We start from the raw sequence: 12,422 nt of genomic DNA, 5'->3' as shown, positions 1-12,422 counted from the left end.
ATAGCCTCTTGTCTGTACGCGAGAGCTTCCTTACATTGTTATGCAGCACCATCTAGAGGCTTAGAAATACCTGCCTGCTAACCAAGACTGAGTCTGAATTTTTGCACGGTAAGCTTAACAGTTACATTGAACAACAGACTCACTTCAGGATTCAGGATTTTCTTTCACCATGTAGCTAAAGAACCATAAGCTCGGAGCTGTATTGATTAATCAGTGGAGTTGACAAGGGCTAATAAATTAAATCCACCCACTGGAACAGTGCATTTCAACTTTTGCTACAGTCTTGTCTTGCATCAGGAATTCTCAACCTCTGGCCCATAGAATCCACTCCATTACAGAATTATCCTTAATTATTAAATGGATAAATAGCATGATCAAAGCTACATTATTGGTTACATTATAGCAGTTACATTATTGGTTGTTGTATTTAAGTATTTTCATAGAGCAGTTGAGAAAGCTGCAGTAGTCCTAATTTATATCTTAAGCAAAATTTCACTTTGCCTTTCAGCTTATGTCCTTGTGATTGTTCTTATTCATTCAAAATCCATTGCATTTCAGCAAGCTATTAACGTGTTTGTTTTCCTTTTGCAGGTTGGAACTGAGTTCACAACGATTCTGTACAACTTCATGTGCAACAGCAGCTGTGTGGGAGGAATGAACAGGAGACCCATTCTGATCATCATAACTCTGGAGACACGAGAGTAAGGGGCTTTTTCTTATAGGTCCTGCAGCTTCAATGCAAGCTATGGAAATGTATGTATTTATATAAATGTATGTATAAGATTTATTCTTCAGCTTTGTGTTCAGTATACGAAAAGGTAAAGCTTCATTTAAGCTGTTAAATTGGCAGTATTTCCGCCTTGAAGCCTGGATTTCTTAGATCTGTGAAGCTAAGCAAGGCTGAACCTGCTCAGTACTGGGAAGGGAGAGACCTCTAAGGCAAGCCAGGATACTGCTGTCAATGATCTTTATCAACCACTGGATGGTGCTCTTCCCCTGGCACATGTTTTCCAAACCAGGATATAGGAAAAGAAGGAGGTCCTTCAGAGGAGATATTAAACTGAGTTTCTGACTTCTTGGTCAATAAAGGTCCCAGGATCATATTGTTAATCCCAGTTCCTGGCTAAATTCCACTATGGGCTTTCTCGGCCTGGCCTTCCTATAGTTTTCCTTAAATCAGATGGTAAAGTAATAGCTCACTTCTCTTCTTGATAATCTTTGTAGTGTGGCAGTGGGCAGTAAATGGCTGCCATGTGTGTGCTGCTCTTTAGATGTGAATGAACAGGGTCCCCTCCTATATGTAAAGCACTTGGTGATGTTTCAGAATCAAAATTCTATACAAAGGCAAGTTAGTACTGAGCGTCACATGTCAGATAATGAATACATTTAATTGAAGCAAATTCTATAATGTCTCTGACACCAGTTTCTTCCATGGTTTATACATTTTAAAGACCAACCAGTTGTCATTTAAAGACAAAATGTGTTTTGAGTAGCAAAAAATAAAATACTGTTGAAGCTATAAGGGAGGTCCCCTAATGTTGCTTATAAATAGGACTCTGTCCTTTAATACCGCTGTATATATGGTGGAGTTTTACATTTGTTTTCTAGTTTCTACCTTTGAATTCTAAGCTTGTGGCTCTTGGCAGTGGTCAGGTCCTGGGCCGACGGTCGTTCGAGGGGCGGATCTGCGCCTGCCCGGGGCGGGACAGGAAAGCAGATGAGGATCACTTCCGGGAGCAGCAAGCCATGACTGAAAATGTGGCAAAGAACGGCAACGCCAACAAGCGCAGTAAGAAACGCGCCTCTAGCTTGGTCCGCGTGCAGCGTGTGTTAGTTGGTGAGCTATGATTCCCGCTTCAAAATCCAAATTTCTCTCTATTTCAGCTTTCAAACAGACTCCTCCAAGCATTCCAGGACCAGGGATTAATACCAAAAAGCGTCGACATGGGGAAGAAGAGATTTACTATATTCCTGTAAGTCACAAACATTGTCAGATCACATAGCCAGAAGGATCACAGAGGGTCAGATACTTCACATAGTTCAGGGGTTTAGTTTTACATTTGCTTTATTAAAACAGCACATTTTAAGTCTGTAAACTTTATTTTTAGGTTATTCACCAGGTTTTCTGGTGCACATTGCTTGGCAAGGTGTCTTTTTCCTCTCTTGTATAATGTTTCATGCATCCTTCTTGTCTTGCTTGGATGGCAGTGGAGAAGTGAATGTGCTTCTGTATTTCAGAATTCAGAATAAAATAAAAAATTAGAACCCTACCATTTTAAAGCTCTGAAAAGGTCCAGATTTGTGATCTCTCCTCTCTACACACTCCTCTATGCAGTCTTAGATCTTTACAGTCTGGCCTCCCTTGTGCATCTAGAACCAAGTAGCACTCCTTCGATGAGCCAGTGTTTTCCTATGTTGCATAAAGACTCTAGGAAAATCTTCTAAAAAAATTACAGCAACACTGCTAACACTTACAAATCGGAATGTAAGTTTTGAGCTTTGACATGATTTATTGTTTGTTGTTTTTAGCCTTTTTGTTATCATTTTTATCTGTTATTTTTGTGCAGTGCTTTTGAAAGATTTGATCCTTTTAAAGGTGCCATACAAAATAAAGATGATTTTTGTTGTTGACATTGTTATGTTAGCAAGCTTTGTAGAAATTGGTTTCTGCCCGCTCTGATTTTTTGTTAGTCGAAAAATGACAGCAGGCTGGTGCCATACTGCTCCTCCCTTCACATGTTTTCCTTTAAGGTCTGCTGGCCAGCTCTGTCTTCCTAACCCTTTCTGGGTGTGTTGGGCAGGTACGCGGAAGGGAGAACTTTGAGATCCTGATGAAGATTAAAGATAGTCTGGAGTTAGTGGAACTGGTCCCTCAGCAGCTGGTCGATTCCTACAGGCAGCAGCAGCAACAGCTACTACAGAGACAGTGAGTCCCTCTACAGTCATGCGTTCTGAACTCGTTGCTCCCTTTCAGAGTAAGAAGAAGCAACTATTCCTCCCAGATACATAGAACAACATTGAAATTCTATAACATGCATTTCAGTTCAGTACCTGCAGGTCCTGCCTGTGTGGTTGAGACAGCAGATGAAACAATGAGCCCTAATATCGGCACAGGTTGCCAAGAGCAGTAACTGTGATTGGCCATTAGAGGGAGCATGCTCCATTTCTGCTCTTCTCCACTGATGAACCTGAGCCTAGCTGTGCCTGCAGGCTGTGATTCTGATGTCTGTCCAGTACACTGAGGAAAGCTTCTCAGAGAGAGCACTAATTAAGAGCTTATGGGAAATACACTCAGTTGTAGACATTTTTATGCCCATTTTATGTTAATTTCATTCTTTTGTGTCGACTGGCCTCAGTACGAATGCTGTCTAAAACTGGGCTACGAAATTGCGGAGTGCGAGTACTGTACGTACTGTTATGCTTTTTCAATTGCAGAAGTCACATCTCCTCGCCCTCCTCCTACGGCTCTGTGCTGCCCAACATGAATAAGGTCCACGGAGGAATCAGCAAGCTGCCATCAGTGAACCAGCTGGTGGGCCAGCAGTCTCAGCAGAGCCCCAACACAGTCCCCAACATGGGGCCCATGGGTGAGGCTTCGCTGTCAGCTTCTACATGTGTAAAACAGGCCAGTCTCACACAGATGCCTTTAGCCCTGCTCCCCCAGAGCTCAGATTTGTCCCCCCATTCTGAGTGACTTCCATTGGAGACAATGACTGCCAGATTTGTTATAAATTAAGCATCTCATGCACAGATTCACAGACCAAAAGCCTGTTACATAAGCTTGTTTTTTTCTTTCTTCACAGTTCTCAGGGTTTTAAATATATTTACATTCTAAGCCTTATTATTACTTATTATTGCGTAAAATACTGGAGAAGTGTTACACAAATGTGTATGTTTGCCCATTTTGATTGTGTCTGTTTGAATCTCTTCAGGTTCCAGCATGCTGAACAGTCACCACATGCAGACGAATGGTGACATTAACGGAGGTCACTCCACGCAGACCATGGTCTCTGCTCCCCACTGCACCCCTCCCCCTCCGTATAACCCTGACCCCAGCCTAGTCAGGTACTTCACCCTCCCCTGATGGGGCCCCCCATTTCCCTGAGAGAGCCACAGCCCCCACATCCCCTCCCTGGTCACAGTTCATCCAGAGAAAATATCCACTCATGTACCAGAGTGCCACTGACATTACACTGAGATATTCATTCACTCCTTCCAGGGCTATCCAAGCCTGGTCCTGGAGAGCCCGTGTGTCTGAAGGTTTTCGAGATCTCCTCTTTAAAAACCGCAGCACCCGAAGAGCTGGGAGAAGCTGTTTTTATTGTTCGGTTAAGATCATTAAGAGCCAAGTTGGAATGAAAACCCACAGACACACTGACCTACCACGACCATGACTGTGCTGTTATAGACAAAAAAATGTGTTGGACTAACATTGCATGATCTGGGGGCCTGTATATTAAATGTTTCCCCCTGCCTTGCAATGGGGTTTCTTTAATATCTCATACTTTAGGACCTATCACATTCAGAACATATAACATTCTGCATTTGCTCAAGTGACGCACGTGAATGTATATTTTCTCAAATCACTTTTCAACCTGCTGTAAGGGGAAATGGATTCTTGTATTTTTTTAATTCCCTTAGATGTCTTCTAGTTAAACGAAAGTCTGTTCACATTTTGGTTCAGGGCTTTATTTCAGCCTTGTATCAGGGGTTAAAATGTGTTTGATTCATTTTTAGTTTTTAAGAAACCACTCTCACTGTTAACACTGCCTTTTTATAACTCAGAGTTCACTTTACTCTAAAAGGTTCACATTTCAGTCCTGCTATAATATTTATTGCCCCCAAACACATTCTTTTCCTGTGTCTTTGCTGCTCATGTATCAGACTTTTAACAAGATAAGTTGTTGGAGTATTTTTTAAAAAATAAATCATTTTCTGCTGGTCAGAAAAAAGGTTCCTGTTGGTTGAAATAATTAGTCATTTGTGTATGTTAGAGATTTGTGAAACAAATACCATCACTGGAAGTGTAGCACAAAGATCTTGGTAACAATGAGACTTCAGCATAAAAGTAAAAAATATATTATCATGGCTACTTTTTAAGGGAGTAGCATCTGTCCACACAAACATCATCTCTTACTTGATTCATGTTTCAGTGTTTCTCCTCTGCTTCATTCTTGTTCTTCATTTCTGTTTCGATTACAAACCATGTTGACTTGTCTGCTTACAGCAGACAAAGGTTCTGAAATGATTTCTCTAAGATGACTGAAAGAGACAGCAGGGGCAGCACAATAGCCTTGCACCAAGCTTCAAATTCATTATTGCAGCATTGTTTGTGCGACAATTGTGTTTCCCCCAATGGCACTTCCTGTCAAATTAGAGAAGCCTTTTTCTTCAGGAAGACACATCATGGTGATTAACAATCTAAATGGAAACAAGAACCAAAAATCTCTTACAATACACATAAAAGGAGTGAGAGTGATGAATGGGCAATATAAACTTCTGCTTCATGTAAGAAACACTCAATTTATTTGTACTTTAATTACAATATTTGTTTAGTGTATAGTGGTCTTGCCATATCTCTAAATGCATTCATTTCAGGGTCATTTCTGTCATTCTCCCAGTACTTTTCTGCATTGGAATTCTAGGTGATGAGGTGCTCCTTTTATATACATTAAATATTCAATAAAAAAGTTAGCAGAATGCTAAAACAAATGGGATTGTGAATGCTTCCAAGTTTGTATTATACACTAATTATTAAATGTTGCTATAATATATGTGATACTGCATTGGTCCTGTAGACCAGATTTTTTTATCATTGTATTTATAATAAAAAAATTAAATAAACAAAAAAGGCTTAAGAATCATTCATATTTAAATCTGTATGTTCATTATTGAAAGTGTTTCAGCAAATAAAAGAAGGCTGCACGCTATGTGAGCTGAGAGTTAGGTTAGGATCAAAAACTAAATAGTCATATCTGGACTTTGTGTTAGTGGTGGCTGGCTGAATGACCAATAGGCAATTCTGAAGTGTTCTCATAAAGGAAAATGTTTTGGCCAGTGGGGATAATCACCACAGCAGCACAAAGCTATTTAATGGAGTAAAAATTGCACATTTTAATTAGTAATTTTAAAATGCATACTTCAGCCTTTTAAATTCCCCTGCTTTGGATTTTACATAAATAGCCCTGTTCTTTAATATATACATTAGCTGTGGTGGGACTATAATTTATAATGAACCTGTCCCCTTGGTCTCAGTGGGATTCATTTTCTTTCTGAACAGTTTTTTAACAAGTCTTGGATGCCAAAACTGCATTGAGTACTTCACATCCCAGGGCTTACAGAGTATGTACCACCTGCAGAGCCTGTCCATGGAGGTAAATATCCCATTCACTCTCAATCTTTTTTAATAAGGATATTGTACAGATATTGTAGTAGACAGATTGCAAAAAAAAAAATGTTAGTTCGTTTTGTAGGTCCTATCCCTGGTAGGTGAAGCTATTTACCAAAAGTGATTCTTTTGTGGTTCAGCACATTGGATGCCTTTTTTAAATTCAACAAGCAAGCAAAAGTGAAAGGTGTAAAAGTTGTAGAGCAGCCTGATATGCCGCTGAAAACCCATTTGGAGTTGAAGCATTTTGTAATTCTTTTCAGCAAATGACGCTTAACGATGACCTTCACAGTCTTAACCCATGTAGAGTCTTGATTTTTAATTTTGCATTCATGCACCACAGCATGTGGCTCGAAGGGCAGAAACACTGGAAGCGATTAGGGTGCAGAGAGATGTATCTGTGGTGGTCCTGTCGTCCCAGGGCTGCGCCCAGGCTGACCAGACTGACCACATGCCGGTTTGTGCCCTTTGCCGCAGGACCTGGGGGCCCTGAAGATCCCGGAGCAGTTCCGGCTGGTGATCTGGCGCGGCCTGCAGGAGATGAAGCAGGGCCACGACTACGGCCAGCAGCTGATCCGCTCCAGCAGCAACACGTCCACCATGGCCATCGGCCCCTCGGGCGAGCTGCAGCGCCAGCGCGTCATGGAGGCCGTGCACTTCCGCGTGCGCCACACCATCACCATCCCCAACCGCGCGGGCCCGGCCGCAGCTGAGGACTGGGCCGACTTCGGCTTCGACATGCCCGACTGCAAGGCGCGCAAGCACTCCATCAAGGAGGAGTTCACAGACAGTGACATCAACTGAGATCCCGCCCGGACGACCTTGGGTTCTTCGTTTTTTAAATTATTCTTATTTAAAGTTCTGAAGTGAGAGGTGGGGGGGGGTGGAGGCTAATGTTTTACAGTATCCGACAAAAAGGAGAACGAGACACGTCCGTTGCCTTCTTTTTCCCGTTTTATGGGGAATTTTGAAAATCCAGGCACTTCCAGAATTTTCCTGCTTTAGTGGTCCGGCAGGGGTTTTGGAACGCAGGCCTGCGGTGATTTGTGTTTCTTACATTTCGGTGGCCTCTCTCATGTGATACACTTGTATTTCGACAAAACTGAATAATGAAAGGCCTTGATAAGTGGAGTGTTGTTGTTTTTTCTCTAAGAAATTGACAGCTCCAGCGGCAGAGATGAGCACACATTTCAGTTCACATTGTCTGGCTTCGTGTAGGAAAAGCATGTTTTGCAGCTGAAGGTGTCAAGGCGCAGTATGGGACCCTAATTCCCTGGTGTGCGTTTTCTTCTCTTCAGGATTCAGTCCCGAACTTTTTGTTTTTATTTGGAAGAAAACAGATCAAAGATAAAGGCAAGCAAGTGAAAATTTGGCATGGAAGAATAATACATTCGAACTTGATAACTGTGAGGAAATGCTGTGCATTATGATGTTCAAATTCCCTCACATAAAACAAGCAGCAATAATGTGGTACAAAACATTGCATTAGAAACTGTCAGTAAACAAATTTGAGCCCAACTCCCCAGACACTTTGGACTGAAATACGAGTGTTTTCTTAGGTCCTTTCTTTATCTGCAGTGGTTATTGATTTTGCAGCACATTAATTTATTTGATGGACTGCCAAATAAATGTGGGGAGAAATAGAAGTGTTTTTCTTGAGCACACTAAATCAGAGAACTATCCTCACTTATGTGTTTATATGTAAATTGTTGCATTTGAATTTTTTTTACCTTGTGTTGTTGAAACAAGTGTTCATTGTGTTTAAATGTTGTTTTAGAGATCAGCTTGCAGACTGCTGCATCTGCATTGTGTATATTGATTCTGAAGATATGGTAATTGTACATATATATGACTATATTGAAGAATACGTGAACAATCACGTTTGTGTTATTTTATTTTTGTGAGGACAACTTCACATCTGAATTGTGACACAAAAGTTTTTATAAGATTTGTTTTCCAAAAACCAAATACAAGATTGTCACTTAGTGTTTTTTTCTTTAAAGAAAATGCTGCAAAATGAAAATTCTAGTCAATTTTTAGCTCACCCACATGTGTAAGGAACTGTACTTCCTTTCAGACATTGGGACTGTTGAATAGTCAACAATTTAAGAAACAGCATCTCTGAAAATGAGTTACAGGAGATTAAGACATTTAAAAAGGTGTGTTGTTAAAACGATCTATTTAATAATATTTTTTCTCACAAAATTACTAAATTTTCTGTGCAAAAAAGGATGCTATTCTGATTTGTAAAGTTTTATTTTTAGAAAGAGATTAACTAGGTCAGAAATTAGATGCGTAAGTGCTGTATTTTATTTGGTCTTCCAGACAGAGCATTGATATATAATCACATAAGGTGAAAAAAAATCATGTGCTACGTCACCAAGTGATTTGTGCACAATGCTTCATGTTCATAAAACCAGTTCAGATGCACTTGAGGAAGTACAGTATCTAAGATTGTATTAGTACAAAATGAGGAATGTGGTGGCTAGTAAAATTTATGAGGAGCGCTCAGTATGTGCACCAGTATTTAAGGCAGCTCAAACAAATCATTTCTGCAGGTAAAAAAACATACAGCTTTAGTTGTGTCATAATTGGTTAGTTGATTCAGGACAGACTTTATGTGAGTCTACTCTCTTGTCTGTGTCCTCTAGCTTAGTTTCTATGCTAAGACATTTTAAAAGTCTGTAGAAAATTTAACTACTTTACCATTTATCGATTTCCCTATAATCAATCTAATACTACTAGGAAGTGATTGTGTTTCACACTTACTTGATAAATTAGCATTTTCTTTTTCCAAGACACTTCTGAAATTCCTGATTTATTGATCGCACATATTGATTTTCAGGGCTGTGTGTACACTACCTGCCACCATTTAATCCTTTGGAATCCTGCAAAACAGTTTTCCTGGGAGTGTTCTTTTGTGTCTGAGACGGGAGGGTTGTATAGTTAATTGGCTTTCTTAGCTTGCCACACATACGAGTTAACAACAAGTGGAGTAACTAACTGTATATTGTTAATGTGACTAAAGATCAAGGTAAAAATAATTTGATACCTTCCTTATTCTCAATATATGTACAAATTGAGAAGCACTTGAAATGCATCATTTGCCATTGTTCTAATACTGTTTTGCTGCACTTTAATGCCTCTTGGTATATCTATTATTCAGACATTTGCATGGGTATTCTGAGTCTCATACTTGGCATACACAATACTCAGATGATGTACAACAAGGTGACTAAAAACCCAGAACAGAGCTTAGACAAATCATTTCTGAGCAAAGCTAATTGGAATAATTAACACAACAACATCTATTATTTGAAATCTGTTTATGCTTCCTGTGCAGCATGGTTTAACTTTCCCGGAAAATGCTGATCACCCCCTGAGCGTACTGAAATCAAAAGAAGGATTACAAGAGCTGTTACTCCCATCTTTCTCATCTGGTGAGATGAGGAAGCAAATCTAAAAATGTCTGCAGCCTTTTTGCTGGAGGAGCCCAGAGTTTGGGTCAAAACCACCTGCATGCAAATACCTGTTTGAGATATCTGTCACCCTTTATGTACAAATATATTTCCTACTCTCCGTTCTAAATTAATTCCCTTTTATTTTCCAGTTGTGACCTCATGTCCTTGTTTTGTTTGAGTCTGAAGACATTTCCTGTGTTAACCCAATCAGAACCTCAAAGTATCCTGAACACGTAGATCTTACCCTACTTTCTTCCAGACTAAACAGTTTTAATTCTTCTAACCAGTCTGTAAATGATGATTCCCTGAGACCAGGAATTGTTTTTGTTCTTATTTGAACTCAAACTCTATACTATGTTTTTTGTGGTACGGTGCCTACAAAGCATATCACTCTGCAACTCACAACGGGCAACCCACTGTAGCTAACCAGGTGTGAGCCTGGTCAGTACCTGGATGGGAGACCTCCTGGGAAAAACTAAGGTTGCTGCTGGAAGAGGTGTTAGTGGGTCCAGCAGGTGGCGCTCACCCTGCGGTCCATGTGGGTCCTAATGCCCCAGTATAGTGACGCGGACACTATACTGTAAATAGGCGCCGTCCTTCGGATGAGACGTAAAACCGAGGTCCTGACTCTCTGTGGTCATTAAAAATCCCAGGGCGTTTCTCGAGAAAATTAGGGGTGTAACCCCGGCATCCTGGCCAAATTTCCCATTGGCCTTTACCAATCATGGCCTCCTAACAATCCCCATCTACGAATTGGCTTCATTAATCTGCTCTCCTCCCCACTAATAGCTGATGTGTGGTGAGCATTCTGGCGCACTATGGCTGCCGTCGCATCATCCAGGTGGATGCTGTACATTGGTGGTGGTGGAGGGGAGTCCCCATTACCTGTTAAGCACTTTGAGTGGAGTATCCAAAAAAGTGCTATATAAGTGTAAGCAATTATTATCATTATTACAAAATATACAGTACCATCTGCAAATTGTACCAAGAGGCATAAAAATCACAAAATAAGTATCAGAACAAGCAGCGCTGGTATTGCGTTTTTAATGCCACTCAGTATAGATCAGGAGAAGAATGACAGGCTGAAATTGGATCCCTGTGGTACAAGAGTACATCTTCTCAGTTAGAGGTTAGTGGACTTGTGTTAATATTCTGTGAGATACTGTAGTTTAAACATAATGAAAGAGACCTATGCTGTTTCATTTGTGCCAGATGTTATATTCTATACTTTTCTCTATGATATCTGCAATCCTAATTTTTCTGCTGTGCTCTTAGGAACAGAAATGGTATTATTGTCATCTCTGTAGTATTTTATTGCATTTTCTGAATAAGCCGTTTTAATTCTCCTTGCAGGGCAAGGTGTAATGCTTAAATTCCATTTTTAGTTGTGCTCTTAGTTGTGATAGATTGAGATACACGTTTCATATTCTGTATATATGTTTCGTTATTTTACCTCAATGTTCAGGAAGTATCTTGTATTTACGGAAAACAGTTGCAGTTGTAATCGGAATTCTTGCATCCAGTCTTGAATGACCTTTACATTTGTTACGATTTGTTTTGTGCATTTTGAAGGGTTTCAGATGAGTGATACTGTTTGACCATTAATACCCTTGGCAGTGTCTTGCAATGCTTGTTTCGTGCACTTAAATTAAGGGACGCGGTAGTAAACAGTGAAGTTCGAACCCCGAGCCCTTAGTGTTCTTTTTTTTTAGCATCAAAGATCTTTCACGTTAATTTTTATATCCTTTTGTTTTAAAGAATTAGAAACACATTTTAACATTTTGTAAAATAAGAGTACCTCTCTGGTGGAATTCAATTCTGGTGCACGTACTGTAGCAAAGAGCAGCATTCAGTGTTATCCTTTGCGGTTACTCGCAGCTAGTAGCAAATTAAAGCACTTTATTGCTTTAAGTTTTTATGAAAAAATCACGTTTAAATGTTCACTAATGCTTTTCTTTTCAAGCAGTATTAATAATGTAATCCAAACTGTAAACTGTCGTTTATTGTTATTGTTATTATTAATATTATTATTATTGTAATGTTTCTATGTAAAAATAGACGTTCCAGGTGTTTTTGTAATACAATAAAGGACATGTAATATTGTATCTAGTATTGTTTATACAGTAGCAACATAAAACTTTTTTCTCAGAGGTAAAACGTAAGCCTGTAAAGGCATAAAATATAGAAGCCTGGTCTGATTTGTTTCAGGTGTTTTTCTTCTTAATACAGACACCGTGAACTATCGATTACTATCGATTAATCTACCACAAGGAGCCCGCATTCCGTAGATTAGAAACCCGGACATTATTACGGGAACTAAATTGTTTTTCCCATTTCCTTTTTGATCAACAAAGACTGTACCTGAATGTGTTTTTGTTTGCGGGTGTCAATAAAAGTTGCTTTCAGTGTTTTGCCACGTTCACGGTGACTACGATCATAGGCCTAATCTTTATGGATTGATCTAAATAAAGAAAAATGGTAATAATGTCTGTCCTCTCACAGATAGTGGAAATGGTATTGGAAGAACAAAGTTTAATGCACAACGTTCGAAACAAAACACAGGTTATTTTGAG

At 39.7% G+C, this 12,422-nt stretch overlaps 1 protein-coding gene across 6 annotated transcripts in view; it reads left to right on the top strand.

Moving 5' to 3' along the window:
• The window catches only part of tp73 (tumor protein p73), a 58,715-nt gene extending 46,444 nt beyond the window's left edge, over positions 1–12,271 (top strand). For all 6 annotated transcript variants that reach the window (XM_088616810.1, XM_088616808.1, XM_088616813.1 and 3 more), the window contains 8 exons: positions 592–701; positions 1,647–1,789; positions 1,885–1,973; positions 2,802–2,926; positions 3,436–3,587; positions 3,933–4,065; positions 6,281–6,374; positions 6,866–12,271. In XM_088616810.1, coding sequence (XP_088472936.1) covers positions 592–701; positions 1,647–1,789; positions 1,885–1,973; positions 2,802–2,926; positions 3,436–3,587; positions 3,933–4,065; positions 6,281–6,374; positions 6,866–7,192 — 1,173 coding nt within the window. In that variant the 3' untranslated portion in view covers positions 7,193–12,271. The remainder of the gene's footprint in view (positions 1–591; positions 702–1,646; positions 1,790–1,884; positions 1,974–2,801; positions 2,927–3,435; positions 3,588–3,932; positions 4,066–6,280; positions 6,375–6,865) is intronic.
• The last annotated feature ends 151 nt before the right edge of the window (positions 12,272–12,422 follow it).

This window comes from Lepisosteus platostomus, chromosome 23 (assembly GCF_059453375.1).
Source record: "Lepisosteus platostomus isolate fLepPlt1 chromosome 23, fLepPlt1.hap1, whole genome shotgun sequence".
NCBI lineage: Eukaryota > Metazoa > Chordata > Actinopteri > Semionotiformes > Lepisosteidae > Lepisosteus > Lepisosteus platostomus.
The sequence above is the reverse complement of the archived record's forward strand: the minus strand, read 5'-3'. Positions and strand labels throughout refer to the sequence as shown.